This window comes from Phyllobates terribilis, unplaced genomic scaffold (assembly GCF_046119375.1).
Source record: "Phyllobates terribilis strain yellow unplaced genomic scaffold, ASM4611937v1 Scaffold_9__5_contigs__length_417890890, whole genome shotgun sequence".
NCBI classification, from domain to species: domain Eukaryota; kingdom Metazoa; phylum Chordata; class Amphibia; order Anura; family Dendrobatidae; genus Phyllobates; species Phyllobates terribilis.
The window spans coordinates 278,149,634-278,176,812 of NW_027362769.1; the positions used below are offsets into that span (position 1 = coordinate 278,149,634).

At 43.2% G+C, this 27,179-nt stretch overlaps 1 protein-coding gene across 4 annotated transcripts in view; it reads left to right on the forward strand.

Annotated features, from left to right (window-relative positions):
- The window catches only part of TNRC18 (trinucleotide repeat containing 18), a 739,821-nt gene that overhangs the window by 696,283 nt on the left and 16,359 nt on the right, over window positions 1–27,179 (forward strand). For all 4 annotated transcript variants that reach the window (XM_073647819.1, XM_073647820.1, XM_073647817.1 and 1 more), the window contains 2 exons: window positions 10,455–10,691; window positions 15,706–15,780. In XM_073647819.1, coding sequence (XP_073503920.1) covers window positions 10,455–10,691; window positions 15,706–15,780 — 312 coding nt within the window. The remainder of the gene's footprint in view (window positions 1–10,454; window positions 10,692–15,705; window positions 15,781–27,179) is intronic.

The following is a 27,179-nucleotide window of genomic DNA, read 5'->3' on the forward strand; positions in this document are numbered from 1 at the left end:
TTGCTTTATTTATTTTGGAGGGCGAGAAGTTATTTTGCTTTTCCAGAGCCTTTGTGGTACCAGTAATGTGGAAGCCCTGTGACATGCAGAAGTAGTGCTGTTGCTTCAAAAGCATCCAGCAACTATTAGAGTTAACACAATCACAGAACACAGGAAGTGTTGTGCTTCAAAAGCATCCAGCAACTAGAGGGGTTAACACAGTCACAGGAGACAGGGAGTGGTTAGCAGAGCCCCAGGGGGATTGTGGGGAACTTGTTTATTATCATGCTCGATACTCCGGTGTCAGAGACTTACAAAACCGATCTGGAGTACGTTCGGAAATGGAAGGAACGGGTGGCAGAGGCATACAACATAGTGTCCAAAGTGGTTACGCAAGGGCAGAGCAAGAGTAAGGAGTACTATGATCGAAAATGTTATGGAGCAGAATTGACACCGGGAAGCCAGGTGCTAGTGAAGAACGTACGTGAAAAAGGTGGTCCAAGAAAACTTCGTTCTTACTGGGAAGACAAGGTGTACATGGTCTTAAAGAGGAAAGCCGATGACAGTCCAGTGTATGAAATCCGATTGGAAAGAGGGGACAAGAAAAGTAGAATAGTCCATCGGAATTTATTACTACCCTGTGATTATCTTCCATCACAACAAGAGTTCCCAGAAGCAGACCAACATCAACCGAGATCAACTAAGAGACCACCACAGATTGAAGTTCCGGAGGTGGATAGTGACCTTGAAAGTTCCGATGAGGAAGAGCACACTGTTGTATTTGTCGGACCAGCAAGGAGAGGGATGTACCATCCTCAGGAGAGTGAACTAAGTCCCGAGGCTCCAGAGTTTGTACCAAGGAGTACAGATGAAATTCAGTTCAGATCTAATTATCGAATACTGATCACTGAAGAGACCGATCGACACTCAGGAGGAGCGGAATTAGACCGTGTGGAAACAGGCGATTCTGGAAAAGTACACAGAGGCAGCTCTAAGAGCATCTGAAGAAGCATGGGAAATGAGTGCGGTGGAATAAACTCCTGTAACCAAAGAACCCGTGGTTTCTGAGGCACAACCCACCAGGAGGATGTCGACTCGAGAAGTGAGGAGGATCGTGATGCTGACGTACGAGACACTTGGTGAACCGAGTCTAGTGTCAAGGACTGTCGACTGGAAACGGGTATCTCTGCTTGCGGACCAGGTAAGCCAACTTGAGTGGTATTCACCACCGAGAGGCAGTATGGAAGATGTTGCCTAGTGGAAAGACTTGTTTTCATGCTTTGATTTTCCTTAAAAGACTTTGTAGGAACAAAGAACTGTTAAGGCCTAGTGCGAGAGAGAGCTGGTTGAAAACATACGAAAAGCTCCAGCTGAAGAGATGCTGATTTTGTTAATTGTGTTAATTGTTTATTTTTTACGGGAGTACAACAAGATAAAGGTCATAGAATAGGTTGTTATAAATGTTTATAAATGTTATGCCAATGTGACAAGGCCCATTTGTATATAAAGTTACTCAACTTTCACCATTGTCTCAGAATTGGTCAGATTGACCAATTAAGGCGAATGTCGAAGATGACATTCAAAAAGGAGGGAAGAGTGTGACATGCTGAAGTAGAGCTGTTGCTTCAAAAGCATCCAGCAACAATTAGAGTTAGCACAATTACAGGAGACAGGAAGTGTTGTGCTTCAGAAGCATCCAGCAACTAGAGAGGTTAACACAGTCACAGGAGACAGGGAGTGGTTAGCAGAACCCCAGGGGGGCTGTGGGGTACTTGTTTATTAGTTCTGCTGAAGCCGAAGGGAAAGGTGGTGTGTGTGTGATCTGTATCTCACAGAAGTGCCCGGGAAGTGAACAGGATTCAGATCAGAAGTGAAGTTAAACACAGGTCAGATAGACTTCCTGAACTAACAGTGCAGGGTATTATCGGGTAGAAAAATAAGGTTTGGAAGGAATTGTGTCTCAGGGATCATATCCCTCATCAAACCCTCCTCCCCTCCATCTAAATGCAGGATAAAGAATGCTGTGTACTACTGTGCCTTTGTGAAGGAAAAGCCCGTGGCTGTGGGTGCATAGAAGTGTGCTGCTAAAGAGACTTGCTGTACTGTGCTACTGGAAAGACTGTTTATTCTTGTGCTTTAAGAAGATACTGTGCAGTTTGTTACTGGAGCCTGTTGCTCAATAGACTTAAATTGCACTGGCCGTTCGGCTTCATATTAAATGCTACTGTTCTACCGTTTATAATGACTCTTGTCAAATGTGTCTGGTCAGCAAGTGAATCCGCCCACCTGTCTGTGCCTGAGGGTCAATATCCACTGTATGACTGAGAGAGCTGCAGAATATGGTCAACCTGAGTAACGGTTCCCCCAGGATTCCAAAGAATTCATGTAACCTGTCTCGTCCCTATCTGAACCTAGCGGTGTGCGTGTAACACCCCCTATATTTCCAATAGCATATGACGGACCTGAGTGGGGACTTGCTTTTTTGTGGATTGTGTTGAAGCTTTTATTGGGAACATTTTACATTACATTTTGGATCACATTTATCGCGCACTTACATTGAGATTTCCATCTAAATCTCCGAATGACGTCATTCAGATGAAACCCCCAAGGAATCCATTCACTATCATGAGGCAGTAGAGTTACTCTTGACTTCGTCTGGCCTCTGTTCAGCAGTGTCCTTTTTTTTTTCAGAGGTGCACAAAACTGTGGCCAACGGCGCTTTTATGCATGCCTAAAAAGGCGGACACCGCCAGATCAAAGGCAAGACAGTGTCCACAGTGACTTCATCTGCCTCTTTATATGGAATCTTCTGCCGGGGGATCCGTCTGAATCACGTATTTCAGAGATTTACACAGAAACCCCGGTGTAAGCACTTAGCACAGTATAAATGTGAGCCGGGCCTTACTGCGATATTTGGGAGGTAGAATGAACAAAAAACAGCAATTTAGGAATTGTTTTTTGAGGTTTTTTGTCGTTCCGCATGTGATAAAATTGATAAAGCAGCTGTATTCTTCGGGTCAGTGCGATTACAGCGATACCACATTTTTAATAGTTTTTTTATGTTTTGGCACTTTTACACAATAAAAACTATTTTATCGAAAAAAAATATTATTTTTTCATCGCTTTATTCTGAGATCTATAACTTTTCTATTTTTCCACTGTTGGAGCCATACGGCGGCTTGTTTTTTGCGACACAGGATGATGTTTTCAGTGGTACCATTTTTATTTACATTCGTCTTTATGATCGCGTTTTATTCCACTTTTTGTTCAGCGGTATAATGATAAAGCATAATTTTTTACCTCGTTTTTTTGGGGGGGGGTTACGGTGTTCACTAAAGGGGCTAACTAGTGGGAAAGTTTTATAGTTCGGGTTGTTCCAGACGCGGCGATACCAAATATGTGTACTTTTTTTTTTTTTTTTCATAAAAATATTTATTTGAGTACAATATATATATATGACCCACTTCAATTATCATAGGACGCTGAAACTTCACATGTGTAATGATATAAGTCTCTATAGGTTACGTGCCAATTTGCAACTCATAATTGATAATGGTCTTGATTTTACTGGTGCTGAAGTGGAGTGAGGTTTGATAATGGACCCAGTGGAATACAGAGCAGTGATCAAGTTCCTTTACTTGAAAGGCCGCACACCAAAGGAGACGTTCCATGAGATGAAAGAGGTTAATGGTGATGATTCCCCATCATATGATGTAGTCAAGAACTGATATCGTCAATTGAAATGTGGTCGGACTTCGGTGCAAACAGCTCTAATTCCAGGGCCATGGAAACCAGGAGGACTTTTTCAACAGACTGATCACACAAGATGAAAGCTGGGTCCATCACTGTGATCCTGAGACAAAAGTCCAGTCAATGCAATGGAAGCATCATGACTCACTGCCTCCAAAGAAGGCATGTGCCCAACCCTCGGCAGGCAAGGTCATGCTCACAGTATTTTGGGACCAGCACGCATTGATGGACTTCCTAGCAAAGGGTATCATTATCACTGGGGCACACTATTCTTCACTGCACAATTTGCTGGAGGCCATCAAAACCAAGAGACCATGCTCACCAAAGATGTCCGCCTTCTGCAAGACAATGTACCAGTTCACAGCTCACATGTTGTCCAAATGGAAGCATGCTCCTGTGGCTTTGAAATTCTACCGCATCCCCCTTATTCACCCGACCTCACACCATCGGACTTCCACCTCTTTCCAAAAATGAAGTTATTTTTGAAGGGCAAGCATTTTCCAGATGAGACTCTGATTTCCGAAGTCACTACGTGGCTTTTGGAGCAACATGTCAACTTCTACAAGCGAGGTGTTTACAGTTGCTTAAAGAGATGGGAGGAGTGTGTGTCCCTATGTAGCACCTATGTAGAGAAGGACTAATAACTGCGGAAAGTTTTATTGCTCTCAGTGTTAGAACCTTGCTGTTAGGTTTTTTTTCCTTTGCTGGTCACATGACCTTGTTGGCCTATTTAATCCTGCTCCGCCCTTCTGGCTTTGCTGGACTTCATTGTATATCTACTTTCTAGCTAGCCTGTGCTCTGTATCTAACTCTGTTAGTTTGCTTGGTCTACGGACCTCTATGTTCTATCTATTTTGTTTGTTCGTCTTTCTGCTACTATTTCTGTTAGGAGGTGTCCCATATTCCTCCCAGTCCTTAGTACTTGTAGGGATTCCCTCCCCAAATCTATAGGTCTCCGTACAGACTAGATTAGGACTTTAGCAGGTCTGATCGCAGGATCAGGTTCCCTGTTACATCGTAGGGATTCAGCTGAGTCTTATAGTAGGGACAGATCTCCTCTCTTTCCTTAGCTTTGGTAGCAGAACATAACAGTAAGTCCAGCCTGTAAATTCTCTAAGGAAAGATTTTTTTTGTTCCATCATGGTGTCGGTTCAGGATTTGGCTAAACACCTGCAGGGACTCTCTCTGGAAGTGGCCGAGCTCCGTCAGCACGTGAGTAACTGTCCTGGAGCATATTTCTTGGAGCCTAAGGTATGTTTGCCGGATTTATTTTTTGGTGAACATCGAGAATTTTTTTCATTTAAAAATGCTTGCTTATTGTATTTTCGTTTGAGACCCAAGTCCTCTGGGGATGAATCCCAGCGCGTAGGGTTCATAATGTCACTTTTGCGCAAAGAGCCTCAGGAGTGGGCCTTTTCTTTGCAACCTAGTGATGCATGCTTCAGATCAGTGGATAGTTTTTTTTCTGCTTTAGGACTATTATATGATGATCCTGACCGTGTGGCATCAGCTGAGACTGAGTTGAGACGTTTAAAACAAGGATCAGGTAATATGGAAAAATATTGTACACATTTTCGTCGTTGGTCCACTCAAACAGGGTGGAACGATTCTGCTCTGAAAAGTCTATTTCTTGCTGGGCTCAGTGAAAAGGTTAAAGACCTGCTAATTGCTTATCCTACACCTGAGGATTTGCAACAGGCTATGCAATTAGCTATACGGGTGGATAGAAGACTGCGTGCTAGGGTTAATGAGAGCAAATCCTCTGCTATGTCAGTTTCTGGTTATGATAATGTGTGTACTAACAGTGGTGAACCGATGGAGATTGGATCGGTGGCACCTCGCTCTCATGAAAAACACCGTCGTTTTTCAGAAGGCTTGTGTTTCTATTGCGGGAAATCTGGTCATTTGATTAAAGGCTGTGAGCTTCGTATGAAGAAAGAAAAAAAAATGGTCAGTCACGCCCGTATTGCCTGTTTAAATTCCAAGGGTATATTTTTAGCTGCTTCCACGATTGCTCAGGAAAAATTAATGGAATTTCGGGTGTTTGTTGATTGCGGGTCTACACTGAATGTTATTGATGGGGGATTCGTGGAAAAACTCAATTTAAAACCTGAACCTTTATCATCCCCCATTGCTGTGGTTTCTGTGGATGGCTCCCCTTTGAAGAATATTACTCTCAAGGTCAGTGAATTTCCTCTCACTATTAATGGTGTTCACCATGAGAAATTGGATTTGGTAGTGTTGAATTACTTGCCTTCTCCAGTAATATTGGGTTTGCCCTGGTTAAAATTTCACAATCCTGTACTGGATTGGTCTACCAGTGAAATTAAATCCTGGAGCCATAAATGTTATGACAAGTGTTGTAACGGGCGTATTGCAGCTTTGGATAGGGGAGAATTGCCTGTTCCTATTCAGGATTTTTGGAGAGTTTTTTCTGAGAAAGAATCGCAGGTTTTGCCTCCCCATAGAGACTATGATTGTTCTATTGAATTTGTCCCTGGAGCGACTCTTCCTAAAAGTCGTTTATTTAACCTTACTATTCCTGAGAGGAAGGCTTTGGAGGAATACATACAGACAAGTTTGGCCGCCGGTCACATTAGGCCCTCTAAGTCTCCTGTGGCGGTTGGATTTTTTTTTGTAAAAAAAAAGGACGGCGGTTTACGTCCTTGTCTAGATTTTCGTGAGATTAACAAAATTACGGTACGCAATCCTTACCCACTGCCATTGATTCCTGATCTGTTTAACCAGTTATTGGGGGCCAAGTGGTTCTCTAAAATTGACCTTAAGGGGGCATACAATCTGTTGCGCATGAAGGAGGGTGATGAATGGAAGACTGCTTTTAACACTCCTGTGGGTCATTTTGAGAATCTGGTTATGCCTTTTGGTCTTACTAATGCTCCTGCATTTTTTCAGAATCTGATTAATGACATCCTTAGACCTTTGATCGGTAAAAATGTGGTTGTGTATTTGGATGACATTTTGATTTATTCGCCAGATCTGGAGTCTCATTGGCGGAGCGTGCGTGAGGTATTACAGTTATTAATGGACAATTCGCTTTTTGCTAAGCTGGAGAAATGTGAGTTCGCTGTACAGAGAATTAGTTTTTTGGGCTACATTATCTCCAGCAAAGGTTTTGAGATGGATCCGGTTAAGGTTCAGGCTGTGCAGGAATGGCCTAGGCCTATTGGTTTGAAATCGATACAGAGGTTTTTGGGTTTCGCCAATTACTATAGAAAATTCATAAAAAATTTTTCTAGTATTGTCAAACCTCTGACTGATCTCACCAGGAAAGGTGCTGATGCGGTTCAGTGGTCTTCTGAGGCCATTGAAGCTTTTGTGTATCTCAAGGAGAGGTTCACCTCTGCTCCCATCCTTATGCAGCCTGATGTTACTAGGCCGTTTTTGGTTGAGGTTGATGCTTCCTCTGTGGGGGTTGGCGCAGTATTGTCTCAGGATAACGGGGATGGATTACATCCCTGTGCATTTTTTTCAAAAAAATTTTCGGAGACTGAATTGAATTACGATATTGGTAATCGGGAATTATTGGCTATTAAACTCGCATTTGAACACTGGCGCCACTTCTTGGAAGGTGCGGAATTTCCCGTTCAGGTTCTTACGGATCATAAAAATCTGATATATCTTGACGCTGCCAAGCGCCTGAATGCCCGTCAGGCTAGGTGGGCACTGTTTTTCTCGCGGTTTAATTTCTCCGTTACTTACATCCCTGGTACTAAGAATGTTAAGGCGGATGCCTTGTCTCGCAGTTTTTCTCCCATAGTCGGTGCTGAGAAAGAGGAAAACATTTTACAAGAAGGTGTTGTGATAGCTGCTTTAGACTCCGTTTTGGAAGATGAGATTCTTAAAGCTCAGGAGAATGCCCCATCTAACACTCCTCATGGGAGGTTGTTTGTGCCTGGGACCTTTAGGAGAGATTTGTTTGTTGAGTGTCACGAATCTCGGTTGGCAGGTCATCCCGGAATCTCTGAGACCAAGAGACTGGTGGGTCGCAGTTTTTGGTGGCCTGGATGGCAGAAGGAAGTCATTAAGTGGGTGCGCCAATGTACTATATGTGCTAGATCTAAGTCCTCACATACTCCTGCTGCGGGGTTGCTTTGTCCTTTGGAGGTCCCCAGTGCTCCTTGGACACATTTGTCTATGGACTTTATAACTGACCTTCCCCCCTCTGAGGGTTTTACTGTCATCTGGGTGGTCGTGGACCGTTTTAGCAAGATGTGTCACTTGGTTCCCTTCGTCAAACTGCCCTGCGCTAAAACTCTCGCTAAGGCCTTTGTCAATGAAATTGTCAGACTTCATGGCGTTCCTACTGACATTGTTTCTGATAGGGGTCCTCAGTTCGTGGCTCGTTTTTGGCGTGCCTTTTGTGACAGGTTGGGAATTCATTTGTCGTTTTCGTCCGGATATCATCCTGAATCTAATGGCCAGACAGAAAGGAAAAACCAGGATGTTGAGCAGTTCTTGCGTTGTTTTGTGGCAGACAATCAAGAGGGGTGGTCTGAGTTTCTGCCACTTGCCGAATTTGCTCTGAACAATCATACATCTTCTTCTGCTGGTTGTTCGCCTTTTTTTTGTTGTTCTGGGAGACATCCGTCGTTTGGGTCGTTCTCCAAGTTGGGATCTGCCGTGCCTGAGGAGGAGAATTTTTCCGGTGATTTGGAAAGAGTTTGGACGGATGTGCGTGGTAATCTTCAGGAGGCCAACAGAAAATCTAAAGACTACTTTGATAGGAAACGACAGGAGGTTTTGTTCGCTGTTGGTGACATGGTTTGGTTGTCCTCTAGGAATCTGCGGTTGAGGATTCCTTCTAAGAAATTGGGTCCCAAGTTTGTAGGGCCCTTTAAGGTGCTTCAGGTTGTCAACCAATCTGCTGTTAGGTTGGAGGTTCCTACCTCCTGGAGAATTAATCCGGTCTTTCATGTCTCCCTGTTAAAAAAAGCTGTTGTGTCGGATGGTGACGCCTCTGCCTCTGTTCCTCCGGTGGTGGAGGACGGGGAATATGAAATTTCTTGCATCCTTGACTCTAGACGGTATAGAGGTAGTTTGCAGTATCTTGTGGCCTGGAAAGGTTTCGGACCCGAGGATAACTCTTGGGTGAGGTCAGATGATGTTTCCGCGTCCAGACTTATCAGAGCGTTTCACAGGAGATTTCCTGATAAGCCTGGTCCTAGGGGATCCGGAGGATCCTCTTAGAAGGCGGGGTACTGTTAGAACCTTGCTGTTAGGTTTTTTTTCCTTTGCTGGTCACATGACCTTGTTGGCCTATTTAATCCTGCTCCGCCCTTCTGGCTTTGCTGGACTTCATTGTATATCTACTTTCTAGCTAGCCTGTGCTCTGTATCTAACTCTGTTAGTTTGCTTGGTCTACGGACCTCTATGTTCTATCTATTTTGTTTGTTCGTCTTTCTGCTACTATTTCTGTTAGGAGGTGTCCCATATTCCTCCCAGTCCTTAGTACTTGTAGGGATTCCCTCCCCAAATCTATAGGTCTCCGTACAGACTAGATTAGGACTTTAGCAGGTCTGATCGCAGGATCAGGTTCCCTGTTACATCGTAGGGATTCAGCTGAGTCTTATAGTAGGGACAGATCTCCTCTCTTTCCTTAGCTTTGGTAGCAGAACATAACACTCAGTCCACAGGAAGTGGGTCAGGGGAAATCTTTAATGAATGCCCCTCGTATATTTATATATTTTTTTACAATTCCTTTTTTTTACTTTGTCCCACTATGGGACTTTCACTTTTTGCAGACTGATCGCTTCGATAGCACACGAATGCAGGAGCATTTCTATGCTGTACAAAATGTCAGCGCTGCACTGACAAACTTGCTACATCATGCTCTGTGCATGATCTAGCAAGTTTGCTAGTTCTGGTGACCCGGATGTTGTCATGACGACACCACTGTGGCACCACTCCTGACACCGAATGCCGGGTGTCAGCTGTCAGAATCAGCTGACATCCGGCAACGATCGCACGCGCACAGCTCCTGTGCGCTGACAATCGCCATGATGTATCCATACGTCCAAGGTCGGTAAGTACCAGCCAACCTGGGCGTATGGATACATCAAATGTTGTGAAGGGGTTAAGGACATTTCATCAGTATATGGTAATATATGAAATTGTTATTGAAATTGTACTAAAAGAAATTGCATACAGTAAAATGTTGTTGTTTTTTTTTAATAGCATATTATTGCTGTTTGGAGTGCACCTTTTTTCTATTTGCTACGTTTTATGGATAGGAAAAATCCATGTCTGCACTCGTGTACTTGACTCCAATATATTACCTTTCAAAAAAATCGGTTTTGAAGCTTCTGAGTAAGAACCACTTTGTGCTCTCTAGCTGATAAAGGAGGGTTTTGAATAGTGGCTGACCTAATCTGGTATTTGAAAATGTGTTTTCTGGAACTGATAACCCCTTTGAAGATGGCTTCCTGTGATGGCATTGTCAGAGATCACAATACCTATAATTTAAAAGCACTGAAACTCAAAAGGTAAATAATGTTTTTCATTCTTTCTATTGCCATGAATTTTGCCATCATACAGTTTTATGGAATATCAAGTAGGGTAGTTAGGGTGGGGGGTGTTCCATTCTGACTCGTCGAAGAAAAGCCAGGAGAACTTAAATTTGAGTCAAGTTTAAGTCCATTATTTTTTTTTTTGCTTACTTTTGGGGGAAGTTACTTAATTCTGTTCTTTCTTTTTTAAATTTTCAGAGGAGAGGAATGAAAGGTAAAGCCCGTAAGCTATTCTACAAAGCGATTGTCCGTGGAAAAGAAATTATACGGATTGGAGATTGTGCAGTGTTCTTGTCAGCAGGACGCCCAAACTTACCATACATTGGATGTATTCAGAGTATGTGGGAGTCCTGGGGAAACAACATGGTTGTGAGAGTTAAATGGTTTTACCATCCAGAGGAAACTAATCCTGGAAAAAAGTTTAATGAGTGCAGGGTAAGGAGAGCAGATATGTAAATTCAAACAGTTACATTCCTTTGATTATTAATTTCCAATATTTGAAGGTTTCATCAAAACCCACCATATTTATATTTCCAGTAAGTTGGCTTTTTTAATATTATAATAAAAAGTTACACAATTTTTCAATATAGATACTGTATAGTTTCCGCTCGTTTTCAAGATCCCTTCTTGCAGTTGTTTAATGGAAGCGACGTCCTAATTTTGTTTGAATTGGTATTTAAACAATCCTCCACATCATGCTGTTCACATTTTGACATCATGAGACCAAGACGACACCTAACAATTGATCAACAGTACCTCGCCATTGCAAGGCTTCAAGCAGAATGTTCTCAGACAGAAGTGGCCTATGATCTTAGAGTGTCACAGAGTGTCATCAGCTGGTTGCAACAGAGAGACTCAAAGAGTCACAGGCAGAGAAGTGGACGTCCTTTGGCCACATCCATACTGAAGACCTCTTCATTGTGAACAATGCCTTTCGGAACTGGATGATGAATGCCACACAACTCCAGGCACATTTAATGGAGGTGAGAAGCACCCAAGTGTCACTTCAGACCATTCAAACCCGTTTACATCATCTTGGTCTGCGTGCTAGATGACCTGCTAGGGTACCTTACCACACCACCAGGCACAGGCATTATCATCTTGCATGGGCCAGGGAGCATCTATGCTGGATGAGGGACCAGTGGGCCTCAGTACTGTTCAGTGATGAAAGTCTATTCACGCTGAGCAGAAATTATGACGGCCAACGATCTTGGAGACGTCAAGGAGAGCGTTATGCATCAGCCACTGTTGTCAGCAGACAAGCTTTTGGTGTTGGTGGTGTTACAGTGTGGGCAGATGTGTTTAGTCAATACATAACTGCCCTACACTTTGTGAATGATACAGTGACAAGACCCTAGTATTTGAATAACATCATTAATCAAGTTATTGTGCCTCTGCACGAACAGCACAGGCCTAATTTCATCTTCATGGACGACAATGCTCTAGCTCATCAAGGTTGCATCATTAGGGAACCGCTGCTCAAGACTGGGGCACTTCAAATTGAGTGTCCTGCACTTTCTCCAGACCTGAATCCCATAGAAAACCTATGGGATCAGCTGAGTTGCCGTGGAGATGTTCATACCTCTGAACCCCTACAACCTCAATGACCTGAGGGCCACCCTCAAGAAAAAAAAAGCCATGGAAACTCATGACACCAGCTGAAATCTATCAGTAATAAGAAAGCAGTCCTGCCACTTGGTGAAAAATATCAGCTGGTTCAACTGATGGCCTATAAAAAGGTGTCTCATTACCAAGGTGCCACACAACAAACATCTCCTGATGGGTAAAACCAGTGACCTGTCTCAAGACCATCGCAACCTTATTGTTGCAAAACATACTGATGGCATAGGTTCCAGTGAGCACTGTTGGTGCCATAATCCGGAAGTCGAAAGAACATCATTTCACCATAAACCAGCAGTGACCAGGTGTTCCTCGCAAGATTTCAGACAGATGATTGAAAAGAATTGGGGAACAAATTAAAAAACAATTTTTGGGTGCCTAAGGTATTAGGTGTGAACTTAGATCTATTCAGTCCTCTGAAGCAGAATGTCTTTCATTTTTTTGTAGCAGCTCTACTTTGAAATAATGTACAGTTGCCCACACATGAATTTGGAAAACACTGGCCTATACATGATAGTAGGAGAAAAGAATAATTGCAGAACCATTGGTTGACAGGAATGAGATTGTTTTACCACCTCTGCACATCAAATTAGGTTTAATGAAGCAGTTTGTAAACGCTCTGAAGCAGTTTGTAAACGCTCTAAACAGAGGGAAGATGCTTCGAATACATCTGCAGAAAATTTACAGCGCTGACATGGAGAAGCTAAAGGTGGGTATTTTTGACGGTACTCAAATCAGATGACTCATAAAAAACAGACTTCAAAGACTCATTGAATGATGCTGAGGCAGATGTATGATTTTATTTCACTATGGTTGTACAAAATTTTCTTGGGAACCATAAGGCTATGTGCCCACGATGCAGAAATGAAGCAGAAAATTTCTGCAGCATTTCTGCATCTCCCTGGCAGAAAAAACACATGCTGATTGTACATGCGTTTTTCCTGCGAAATACATGCGGATTCACATGCGTTTCCGCATGCAGATTGACAAGCGCTTTCAAAGCGATTTTAGCATCACTTGGAAAGTGCTTGACAACTTGATCACACTATATAAATCCATGCAAACGGCATGGATTTATATAGTGTGACCTGAGAGAATGGTTAAAAATAAAAAAATAAACCTATACTTACCTTCCGATGGCCCGGTGTGTGTTGCTGCGCTCCTTCCTGGCTGCCAGCTGATCGCGGGACACTGCACTGAAAGACCTGCCGTCACATGACTGTGACGTCACCGCAGGTCCTTCATTCCTGCACGCAAGCACAGGGAAGGAGACCGGGGGCCGTCGGAAGGTGAATATAATCTTTATTTTTTATTTTATTCTTGTTTTTACAATTTCTATGGTACCTGGGTGTGGAGGAGAGTCTTCTCTTCTCCACACTCGGGTACCATCCGCACATTAGAACGGGACAATTACGCAAGTACAGATGCAGTCTTGCGGTATTGGCGCGTTCTAATGCAAGTCAATGGCAGCGAAAACGCAGCGCTTCCGCAATGATAATCCACAGCGGAAATTTCCGCAGCATGTGCACAGCACATGCGGATTATCATTGGGGAACATTGCAGACCTTCTACCATGCGTTTTTAATGGGTTTCCGCAGCGTTTCCGCAGCTGCAAAAACGCTGCGGAAACGCATTAAAAACGCATCGTGGGCACACAGCCTAAAGCAGATAACTACACTGAACTAGTAGAAACAATGCTATCTTCTTTCCGTCACCTTGGCTGTACAATGAGTATCCAGGTGCATTATCTCCACAGCCACTTGAATCGTTTACCAGAAAACCTTGGTAACCTAAGGAAAGAGCAGGGTGAACGATTCCACCAAGATTTGAGAACTATAGAAGAAAAAAACTGAAGACACTGGGATACCCAAATCATGCCAAATTACTGCTGGTCTATTCAAAGTGATTGCCCTGGCGCAAGGTATCTCAGTAAATGAACAGGGTATCAATGACAACTTTAAATGCATGTTTAATTCTCAGTCTGTGATGTAAATTCTTCATAAATAAAAGACAACTCGTATATGAATTTATTTTAATAACCAAGAAGGCAAAAATAATAATGTTTAGTAGACTTCAGTCCTTGTGTTCGGTTGGTCATATGCATATACATAGGGTATATCACATCTCATTAACTAGAGCTGATGGAAGAAAAATAGGGGCAGATTTAGAATCAGCGACAAAATCTGACCTAAAAGCAGGTTAAATATCTCAGGCACCAATTTTCTTATTCCCCATAATCCGGCCACGACCAGGTGCTCCCCGCAAGATTTCAGACAGAGGAGTGAAAAGAACTATCAGAAGAGTTGTCTAAGGCCCAAAAATCACCTGTGGAAAGCTACAGAAAGACCTGGAACCAGCAGGTACAATTTTAATTGTTTCAAAGAAAAGAAAAATTAATGCACTCAACCTCCATGGCCTGTATGCACGCTCACCACGCAAGACTCCATTGCAGAACCAAAACATGTTCAATCGCATTTAAAGTTTGCCTATCAACATTTAGACAAGCCTGTGAAATACTGGGAGAATATAGTCTGGTCAGATGAGACCAAAATGTAACTCTTTGGATGCCATAGTACACACCATGCTTGGAGGCCAAAAGTCACATTGCATATCACCCCAAAAACACCATACCAGCAGTGAAGTTTGGAGGTGGGAACATCATTGTGTGGGACTGTTTTTCAGTATATGACACTGGCAAACTTCACATAATTGAAGGAAGTATGACTGGAAAAATGTACCAAGACATTATTGATAAAAATTTGCTGCTCTCTACCAGGATGTTGAAGACGAAACGAGAGTGGACATTTCAGCAAGACAATGATCCCAAACACACAGCCAATGAAACTCTCCATTGGTTTCAGAGACAGAACATAAAGCTGCTAGAATGTCACAGCCAATCACCTGACCTGAATCCAATAGAAAATTTATGGAAGATCAGAGGTCCTAGCAGGAGCTTACAGAACCTTCAGGATTTGAAGAGCGTTTGTGTGGAAGAATGGGTGAAAATCACTGAGCAACGCATATGACTTTATAGAGGAGGTGTCTTGAAGCTGTCATCACTAACAAAGACTTTTGTATGAAGTACTAAGTAAATTTCAGTGTGTACAATACTTTTTTCACTGTGTCATTTATCATTATTACACAAAACTTAATTTATGAACATCTGTGGTTTGATTTATTTGCATTTTGTGGATGTGATAGGTTGTTACTGACATTTGGTGAGAATTTCATGTCAATAGCACCTTTAGAAATATATTTACTTCTAAACTTGGTGATGTTTTTAATACTTATTTCATCCGCTCATTTGTATTTTTTATTTATTTTTACTGGGGTAAAAAGGGGGATTTGAACTTTTGCTGTATTTGTTAGTCCTCTTAGAGAACTTGAAGCTGCCATTGTTTGATCGCTTGTATTATATTTGTAGGGAAAATCATGATCTCCTATGAACTCCAGCTAAACGCTGGCTTTCACTAGAGAAACGTCATGACAAGCATGGAGGGCTTCAGCCAACCCCTGGCTGTCATGTCAACTCATCCGCGCTTCACAATCACGTCACGCTGATGGAATGTCGTGCCCCCTGCCGGTGCATATTAAATGCCGCTGTCAGAAATTGGCAGAGCATCGTGCCACTCATGGCTGTTAGAGGCAGATGGCATCAGCTGGAAAATACACGGGCTCAGCTTGCGAGCCCACATCAAAGTCAGGGATACGACATGATGTAAATGTACATCATATGTCGTGAAGGGGTTAAAGGAACGTATGAGTTTTTTCATTGTATTTCTTTATTTTCTGTTCTTTTTTTAAACTTATTTTTGGTATTTATTCACAGAATTGGGATCCACAACTTGGTAAAGGTAGAACATCCTGCCTGCAGATCGCTATACATAGAAAAGACTTTATGGAGGTAAATTAAAGATTACAAAGGTTATGAGCAATGTTATTGAAATTGCAATGGAAATTAAGATAATACCAACATCAAGTGCCTTAATCTTTATACCACATAGATTATAATTTAAAGAGGATGTCTGAAAAATGACGAGTTTCCCTCCAAAAATACCAGTTATTAAAGGGGGAACTGTCCTACACCTCTATTGAGGTCTTGATACCAGCTCTTACCGTTTAACTTGACTATTAATAATTAATATCCACTTAGTAAGCCTTAACGTTATCTGTGCCTTATACTATATACTAACTGAGACAAAACCATGTATCAATAAAGGATATTTATTACACACAAGTCTACAGTTAATATACTACTAATTACCACACTAACACAGTACACAATAATAATAGCACACAGTACTAATATACGATTAATTCCCAATTACCTAATTATACTTCCTACCCACTTGAACTGAAAACATACATACATTAATATTTATATCCCACTTGCCTATCAGTACATTATCCTTTTAGAGAAAAAAGAGTTACAAGCAGTGATCAGTTGATACTCAGCCAGATATCCTCATCATGGTGTCCATCAAGTAAAAAAGACCATGTGGCTAGCTCTGGGGCTTTTAAGCCCTCCACACATATCCAGTTTCATGTGACAGGAAATTATGTATTACTAGCAGCCTGAGTTCCGAAACAAATGCGTTTCGGAAGCTAGAAAAGTGTGCTCTACATAATAAAAAGTAACTCAAATTACTCATGTTTATTTGCATTCAGCCTTTTTACACGATAAACAACAAAGTTGTCATCGTTGATATATTAGTAAATAAGCGTTACGGAAAACAAAAATAAAATTTATAAGATTACAGAGACGTTCGCCAATTCAAAAAGTGAATTGCCCAGGGCACATCGCGCAGAAATCTCTCTGTATGAAAAATATTTGTATATGTGTTTTATGCTAAAGAATTAATTCAGCCTCTTGGATTTCTAGCACATGCATTGTTGTACGATGGAAATGCCTTAATAAAACTTCATATTTCTGGAACCACTTCCAATTTAAAAAAAACTAATTACATTTCTGGATTCCCCGCATTTAAATATGTATTTCATAAGCAGGTTTGATTTTGTGTTGTCGCTTTAAGTTTTGAGTTAATCAGAAAAGAACAGATCAGTAGCAGCTGTGTTGGTAATGGCAGAGCCAGAGTAAATCGGACTCACCTCAACATTAAGCTCTTTGTGTATTAAGATTCCCGCCCACTGGCTAAGGTCTTTATTCATTTCCAGCTTTCCTAGTAAAACATGTTTTAGTACATGGCTTTACATTCTATCGAATCCTCCCCCAGCAGCAAGCACGCTGTAACACTATACATGAGGGGAATTATAATACATGTGGAAGGTAATTTTATATATATATATATATATATATATATATATATATATATATATATATATATATTATACAGTGAACGAAATAATTATTTGATCCCTTGCTGTTTTTGTAAGTTTGCAATCACATTGTATAAATTAGTTACATTTATTTGCATTTTGCAGTGAGAAATAAGTATTTGGTTCCCTACAAACTATTATGAGTTCTGGCTCCTACAGACCAGTTAGTGTTATGATCTGCTACAAGCACTAAGGAAAGACAGGAGATCTGTCCCTACAATAGAACTAAGCTAGATCCCTACGATGTAACGGGGAACCTGATCCTGCCATCAGACCCGCTAAAGTCCTCAGCTAGTCTGAACGAAGACCTATAGATGTGAGGGAGGGATCCCTACAAGAACTAGGGACTGGGAGAAAGATGGACACCTCCTAGCAGAAATTGTAGCAGTAAAAAGACAAACAAACAACATAGAACATAGAGGTCAAAAGACCTAGTTAAACTGACTGAGAAAGGTAACAAAGCACCTGGCTAGCTTAAGAGTAGAAATTACAATGAAGTCCAGCAAGGCCAGAAGGGCGGAGCAGGATTAAATAGGCAAAAACGGTCATGTGACCAGCATAATAGAAAAAAACTAACAGGAGAGTTCTAACAGTACCCCCTCTTCTTTGAGGATCCTCCGGATCCCCTAGGCCCAGGCTTATCAGGAAACCTCTTGTGAAACGCTCTGACAAGTCTGGAAGCAGAAACATCATCTGCCCTCACCCATGAGTTATCCTCGGGGCCGAAACCCTTCCAAGCGACGAGATACTGCAAACTCCCTCTATACCGTCTCGAATTAAGGATGCTCGAAATTTCATATTCCCCGTCCACCACCACCGGAGGAACAGTGGCAGTGGCGTCTCTATCTGATACATCAGCTTTTTTCAATAGAGAAACATGAAACACCGGATTAATCTTCCAGAAGATAGGAACCTCCAACCTAACAGCAGATTGGTTAACTACCTGAAGCACCTGAAAGGGCCCTACAAACTTGGGACCCAATTTTTTAGAAGGAATCCTCAACCGCAGATTCTTAGAGGACAACCAAACTATGTCACCAGCCGTAAACAAAACCTCTTGACATTTCCTGTCAAAGTACCTCTTCGATTTTTTGTTAGCCTCCTGAAGATTACCACGCACATCCGTCCAACCTCTCTCCAAATCACCGGAAAAACTCTCCTCCTCAGGCACAGCCGATACCAATTTGGAGAATGACCCAAAAGACGGATGTCTCCCAGAACAACAAAAAAAAGGCGAACAACCAGCAGAAGAGGATGTATGGTTGTTAAGAGCAAATTCAGCAAGTGGCAGAAACTCAGACCACCCCTCTTGATTGTCTGCCACAAAACAACGCAAGAACTGCTCAACATCCTGGTTCTTCCTTTCTGTCTGGCCATTAGACTCAGGATGATATCCCGATGAAAATGACAAATGAACTCCCAACCTGTCACAAAAGGCACGCCAAAAACGAGCCACGAACTGAGGTCCCCTATCAGAAACAATGTCAGTAGGAACACCATGGAGTCTGACAATCTCCTTGACAAAGGCCTTAGCGAGTGTCTTAGCGCAGGGCAGTTTGATGAAAGGAACCAAGTGACACATCTTGCTAAAACGGTCCACGACCACCCAGATGACCGTGAAACCCTCAGAGGGGGGAAGGTCAGTAATAAAGTCCATAGCCAGATGTGTCCAAGGTGCACTAGGAACCTCCAGAGGGCAAAGCAACCCCGCAGCAGGAGTATGTGAAGACTTAGATCTAGCACACACAGTACATTGATGCACCCACTTAATGACCTCCTTCTGCCATCCAGGCCACCAAAAACTGCGACCCACAAGTCTCTTGGTCTCAGAAATTCCGGGATGACCTGCCAACCGAGACTCATGACACTCAACAAACAAATCTCTCCTAAAGGTCCTAGGCACAAACAACCTCCCATGGGGAGTGTTAGATGGGGCATTCTCCTGTGCTTTAAGAATCTCATCTTCCAAAACGGAGTCCAATGCAGCAATCACAACACCTTCTTGTAAAATGCTCTCCTCCTCCTCAGCACCGACCATGGGAGAAAAGCTGCGAGACAAAGCATCAGCTTTAGCATTTTTGGTACCCGGGATGTAAGTAACGGAAAAATTAAACCGCGAAAAAAAAAGTGCCCACCTAGCCTGACGGGCATTCAAGCGCTTGGCAGCATCAAGATAGATCAGATTTTTATGATCAGTGAAAACCTGAATGGGAAAATCAGCACCTTCCAAGAGATGACGCCAGTGTTCAAATGCGAGTTTAATAGCCAGCAATTCCCGATTACCAATATCGTAATTAAGTTCAGTCTCAGAAAATTTTTTTGAAAAAAAAGCACAGGGATGTACTCCATCCTTGTTTTCCTGAGACAACACCGTACCGACCCCCACAGAAGAAGCATCAACCTCAACCAAAAACGGCTTAGTCACATCAGGCTGCATAAGGATGGGGGCAGAGCTGAACCTCTCCTTTAGAAACACAAAAGCTTCAATGGCCTCAGTAGTCCACTGAACCGTATTAGCATCTTTCATGGTGAGATCGGTCAGTGGTTTAACAATAATAGAAACATTTTTAATGAATTTTCTGTAATAATTGGCGAAACCCAAAAACCTCTGTATCGATTTCAAACCAATAGGCCTAGGCCATTCCTGCACAGCTTGAACTTTCACCGGGTCCATCTCAAAGCCCTCGCTGGAGATAATGTAGCCCAAAAAACTAATTCTCTGTACAGCGAACTCACATTTCTCCAGCTTAGCAAAAAGCGAATTGTCAATCAATAACTGCAATACCTCACGTACACTCCACCAATGAGACTCCAGGTCAGGCGAATAAATCAAAATGTCATCCAAATACACAACCACATTTTTGCCGATCAAAGGTCTAAGGATGTCATTAATAAGATTCTGAAAAAATGCTGGTGCATTGGTAAGACCAAAAGGCATAACCAAATTCTCAAAATGACCCACAGGAGTGTTAAAAGCAGTCTTCCATTCATCACCCTCCTTCATGCGCAACAAATTGTATGCCCCCCAGAGATCAATTTTAGAGAACCACTTGGCCTCCACTAACTGGTTAAACAAATCAGGAATCAATGGCAGTGGGTAGGGATTGCGTACAGTAATTTTATTAATCTCGCGAAAGTCCAAACAAGGACGTAAACCGCCGTCCTTTTTTTAACAAAACAAAATCCAACAGCCACAGGTGACTTAGAGGGTCTGATATGACCGGCGGCCAAGCTTGTCTGTATGTATTCCTCCAAAGCCTTTCTCTCAGGAATAGTCAGATTAAATAAACGACTTTTAGGAAGAGTCGCTCCAGGGACAAATTCAATGGTACAATCGCAGTCTCTATGGGGAGGCAAAATTTGCGGCTCCTCCTCAGAAAAAACTTTCCAAAACTCCTGAATCGGTACAGGTAATTACCCTTTATCCACAGCAGCAATGCGCCCCTTAACAACACTTGTCATAACACTTAGGGCTCCAGGACTTCATTTCATTGGTAGACCAATCCAGTACAGGATTGTGCAATTTTAACCAGGGCAACCCCAAAACTACTGGAGAAGGCAAATTATTTAATACCACCAAATCCAAATTTTCTTGGTGAATACCATTAATAGTGAGGGGAAATTCATAAACCTTGTGAGTAACACATTTCAAGGGAGAGCCATCGACAGAAACCACGGCAATAGGGGATAACAAAGGTTTGGGTTTTAAATTAAATTTTTCCAAGAATCCCCCATCAATCACATTCAGAGTTGAACCACAATCCTCAAATACCCTAAATTCAATTAATTCTTCCTGAGCTGCGGTAGTAGCAGAAAGAAATACACCCTTAGTGTTTAAACAGGCTATACGGGCGTAACTGACCTTTTTTTTTCTTTGTTCATACGAACCACACAGTTCTTAATGAAATGGTCAGACTTGCCGCAATAAAAGCACAAACCTTCAGAAAACCTGCGGTCTTTTTCCTGAGAGCGGGGTGACATCGCCCCAATCTCCCATCGGCTCTCCAGTGTCAGTACAGACCCTCTCAAGACTCGGAGCTGACATGGCAGAGGATTTACACTCATTAACCTTTGCACGCAGTCTCCTGTCCACCCGTATAGCTAATTGCATTGCCTCCTGCAAGTTTCCAGGTGTAGGATAAGCAATCAGCAGATCTTTAACCCTTTCACCTAGCCCAGCAAGAAACAAACTTTTCAGAGCTGAATCGTTCAACCCCACCTGAGCAGACCACCGACGGAAGTGAGTGCAATAATTTTCCTCATTACCTGATCCCTGCCTCAAATGTCTCAATTCCGTCTCAGCTGATGAGACACGATCAGGATCATCATACAACAACCCCAAAGCAGAAAAAAAACTATCCACTGATCTAAAGCACGGATCACTAGGTTGGAGAGAAAAGGTCCATCCCTGAGGTTCTTTGCGCAAAAGTGACATTATGAACCCTATGCGCTGTGATTCATCACCAGAGGATCTGGGTCTCAAACGAAAATACAATAAACAAGCATTTTTAAAGGAAAAAAAATCTTGTTGTTCACCAAAAAATAAATCAGGCAATCGTACCTTTGGCTCCACAAAATGCGCTCCAGAACAGCTACTCACGTGTTGTTGGAGCTTGGCAACCTCCAGAGAGAGTCCCTGCAGGCGTTGAGCCAAATCCTGAACCGACACCATGATGGAAACTGGAGGTCTTTCCTTACAGAAATTTTTGGGCTGGACTTACTGTTATGATCTGCTACAAGCACTAAGGAAAGACAGGAGATCTGTCCCTACAATAGAACTAAGCTAGATCCCTACGATGTAACGGGGAACCTGATCCTGCGATCAGACCCGCTAAAGTCCTCAGCTAGTCTGAACGAAGACCTATAGATATGAGGGAGGGATCCCTACAAGAACTAGGGACTGGGAGAAAGATGGACACCTCCTAGCAGAAATTGTAGCAGTAAAAAGACAAACAAACGACATAGAACATAGAGGTCAAAAGACCTAGCTAAACTGACTGAGAAAGGTAACAAAGCACCTGGCTAGTTTAAGAGTAGAAATTACAATGAAGTCCAGCAAGGCCAGAAGGGCGGAGCAGGATTAAATAGGCAAAAACGGTCATGTGACCAGCATAATAGAAAAAACCTAACAGGAGAGTTCTAACAGTTAGACGCTCCTAATCAACTCGTTACGTGCATTAAAGACAGCTGTCTTACATAGTCACCTGTATAAAAGACTCCTGTCCACATACTCAATTAATCAGTCAGATTCTAACCTCTACAACATGGGCAAGACCAAAGAGCTTTCTAAGGATGTCAGGTACAAGATCATAGACCTGCACAAAGCTTTTTTTTTTTTTTTTTTTAAATCAGATAGATTTTTATTCAAGAAAAAAAAGACACCTATATTGAACATACATACATCTTTTCTTATAACCAGTAACAATCTTTAACCCCACCTCCCCCTCTCCCCTCCCACCCTACCTTAATCAAACCCTTATTATTGAATGAAAACAGCACTCTCAGGAACTCATCCTCTCTCTAACCAGGGCTTCCATAACTTATCAAACATAATGTCTTTTTTCCATTTAGTATAAATTTCTTTTCTAATTGAATAATAAAAGTCGCCTGTCTTATAAACTCTTGTCGTGTTGGAGGCTCGTCCTGTATCCAATGCCTCACAATGACTTTCTGCGCAATATACAGTAATCTGGCAATAGCAGTCTTGAGCACATCATTAACTCGGACCTCCACTACATACCCCAGGACACATATCAAGGGATCCCTGTCTATTATACATCCATAAGCCCCCTCTATTGTATGGAGGACCGACGACCAGTAGGAGGCCAACCTAGGACAAAGCCACAACATATGAAGGAGTCCTGCTTGTTCCAGCTGGCACCTTGGACACCTTGAGGTCGGTCTTAACCCTGCCTTATACAATATCAGGGGGGTTTTATAGAGTTTACACTCTATGTATCACAAAGTGCTGCGAAAGTCTTCCCGGCTCACGTAGGGATAGCTGCGGTACACCTTCCAAAATTGAATCCTACTTCTCCTCCTCTATGCTCCCTATGTCTTCCTCCCATTTCGATTTGGCCTTGATAGGGTATTTATTTAGATATGTATGCATTAGGTCTCTATAGACATCTGAGACCACCCCTTTGGTTCCTCCCTCCCAACAAATGTATTCCACTAGTATATCTCTCTGAACTGTTATATTAACCGATTTACTTTGTTTAACCTGTCTATGTTGGAAGCTACATACGATGGGCATCGCATATACCGTCTGCATATTCTCAAATGTTCTAAAGACATTTTGCTCCAGCAGCTGGTAAACATATTGAATTCCCATTCTCCTCCAATTTTTAAACTTGCCCATTTTATCAAATTTAGGCAGTTTATCATTTTGCCAAATGGGGAAAAAAGTTGTTAGATATTCCACCCCCCTAATTTTTTTAATTCCTTCCCATACCTTGTGCACTAGTTCTAGTGTTGGGTACATCGATTCTAGCCTTCTAAAGCTTCCTGCCTCTAGACCCTGCACTAGTGGATTTCTTCCAGTTACCCTTGTCAGTACTCTCTGCACAAATCCTTCCCCACCAATTTTACTCCACCCTCTCAGCTGTTGGCTCTGAGCCGATAGGTAATAGATCCAAGGATTCGGTAGCAACAGCCCTCCCCCATCCTCAGGCCTCTGCAAAACTTCCGCCCGAATCCTCGGTTGCCTTTTTCCCCACACCAGATCCCTAAATCTAGAATTTATTCTGCGAAACCTCTTTTTTGGTAGCCACACGGGAGTATTGTGCAGCCTCTACAGTAATTTCGGCATCAAGACCATTTTGATCAAATTTATCCTCCCTGCTACCGACAGGTGAAGTCTACACCAGGCCCCCTTCTTGTCTCTAAAACTCTCCAGCAGCGGATTTATATTCAGATATTTTGATAGTGAAAGTGCCACCTGTATCCCCAGGTACTTGAACTGTTTTACTACTGCCAGTTGTGCCCCTTCTCCTGCCACCAACAGGTCCTCCCCCTCCCCATCTACCGCCATCATATTTGACTTATCCCAGTTGATCTCTAGACCTGATAGTGTCCCAAATTTCTTGATAAGATTCATTGCACCTTCCAAAGATTTCCCTGAATCCTCCAAAAAAAGTAATACGTCGTCCGCATATAAGGCTATCTTTTCTTCCACTGTACCATACCTAAATCCGTGCACAGAGGTCGCTTTTCTGATTATCTCTGCCAGTGGTTACATCACCAGCGCAAATAGCAGCGGGGACAGCGGACACCCCTGCCTTGTTCCCCTATGTAAGGTAAACTCTCTGGAGACCTCCCCATTGACTTTGATCTTAGCAGTCGGAGAGGTATACAACAGCCGCACCCACGAGGTATAGACCAGTCCAAATCCCATATGCTCCATCACTTTCCATAAATAGTTCCATTCTATGCTGTCGAATCTTTACGCGTGTCTAATGAGACCACCACCCTATGACCCGCGTTATCCGATGGCAGCTGCAAATTGAGATACAATCTTCTCAGATTGTAGACTTATTCGGCATGAAACCGGACTGATCAGGGTGTATTACCGTCTGGATCACACTCGCCAAGCGGCTTGACAAGATTTTTGCCAATATTTTGACATCTGCCGTCAGCAAGGATATGGGCCTATAGGACTTGCAAACCTCATATCTTTACCTTTTCTGCACAAAGCTTTAATGGGCTACAAAACCATAAGTAAGACGCTGGGTGAGAAGAAGACAACTGTTGGTGCAATAGTAAGAAAATGGAAGAAATACAAAATGACTGTCAATCGACATCGATCTGGGGCACCATGCAAAATCTCACCTCGTGGGGTATCCTTGATCATGAGGAAGGTGAGAGATCAGCCTAAAACTACACTGGGAGGAACTTGTTAATGATCTCAAGGCAGCTGGGACCACAATCAACAAGAAAACCATTGGTAACACATTACGCCTTAAAGGTTTAAAATCCTGCAGTGCCCGCTAGGTCCCCCTGCTCAAGAAGGCACATGTGCAGGCCTGTCTGAAGTTTGTCAATGAACACCTGGATGATTCTGTGAGTTATTGGGAGAAGGTGCTGTGGTCAGATGGGACAAAAATTGAGCTCTTTGGCATTAACTCAACTCGCCATGTTTGAAGGAAGAGAAATGCTGCCTATGACCCAAAGAACGATGTCCCCACTGTCAAGCATGGAGGTGGAAGCATTATGTTTTGGGGGTGTTTCTCTGCTAAGAGCACAGGACTACTTCACCGCATCAATGGGAGAATGGATGGAGCGATGTACCATAAAATCCTGAGTGACAACCTCCTTCCCTCCACCAGGACATTAAAAATGGGTCATGGCTTGGTCTTCCAGCAAGACAATGACCCAAAACATACAGCCAGGGCAACAAAGTAGTGGCTCAAAAAGAAGCACATTAAGGTCATGCAGTGGCCTAGCCAGTCTCCAGACCTTAATCCCATAGAAAACTTATGGAGGTATTTGAAGCTCCGAGTTGCCATGCGACAGCCTCAAAATCTTAATGATTTAGAGATGATTTGCAAAGAGGAGTGGACTAAAATTCCTCCTAACATGGTTTTAGAGGAGGAAAATAGAAAAAAAAATTGAAACAAAAAATGTGGTCATGATGCCCTGTTAAGGGGGATGGGTTCTTCTGCTGAATATGGGAGTGGTGAATATTCATGGACTTTAATAGCGGGCACACTGACCACCGAGTGCAGCAGGAGCCGCGCTGCGGCTACAGTGTGCGCGCTATTAGGGAGAATGAATGGTCACTGCTCCCCACGCACACAGTCCCGGTGTGGGGAGCAGTGACTATTCCGGCACAGAGCGGGACACAGCGCTGGAGGAGAGAGGAGGTGAGTATAATTGTTTCTTTTTTTCTGTGCAACGCGACGGGGATCAGGGGGTGCCAAGCATACCAGGATAAAGGGGGCCATACGTACAGGGATGAAGGGTGCCATACATACCAGGAAGAGGGATGAGGGGGGCATACATACCGGCATGAAGGGTGCCATACATACCAGGAGCCGCGCTGCAGGCACAGTGTGCCGGCTATTAGGGAAGATGAATATTCACTGCTCCCCACACCCATGGGCGTGGGGAGCAGTGAATATACATTTTCCTTAGTAGCGGGCACAGTGTAGGCTGCAGCAGGCATCTGCTGCCTCCTGTGCCCCGGTATTCCACCGCTGACGCTTCCCCCACATCCTCCACCACCCACAGCCACAGTATTTATGTATATCGGACTATAAGACGCACCCCCCACTTTCCTCCAAAGTTTTGGAGGAAAAAAGGGCGTCTTATAGTCCGTGCAGTAACTGAGGCAGTGACCCAAGTAAGTCCAACATAAACAGCTTTTATTCAGCCGACTCACGGGTAAACAGAAAAATCCTCCGGTACGCAGGCCCGCGCCGGGCCGCTCAGAGCCTGACGGGTGCAGAGCCTTCCCAGGCGTGGGTTCAGCTACTCACAGATCCGCCGAGCTTTCCTGCCGCCCCACTGCCTTCCTGTAGCCTCCTCCAAGAAATGAAGGCCCTGCCAGGTTTTACTTAATCTGCCTTAGCCAGATAGCCTGACCTGGTCAATGCTCACCTTCATTCCTGCATTGCAGCCACAGCTGTGTCTGTGACTGCAATGCACTCCAACGGGTTTAATAGGTCTCTGTACACCTTCTGGGGGGATATATAACGTCCCTCGTATACGATCCTGGTCACTGCCTCACATATCCCCCCCTCTGTTCAAACTTGTGTGGTTGAATATTTGTCACCATACAGGGTGCCCGGGACAGGGCATCCGCGTTTGCCTGCGACTTCCCAGGGCGATGTTCTACAGAGAAACTGAAATTTTGCAGTGACAGGAGCCACCTGGTGACTCTCACATTCCTCTCCTTGGTGTTCTTCATCCATACCAAGGGTGAGTGGTCCATCACCAAGTGGAACTGACGCCCGAGTAAATAAT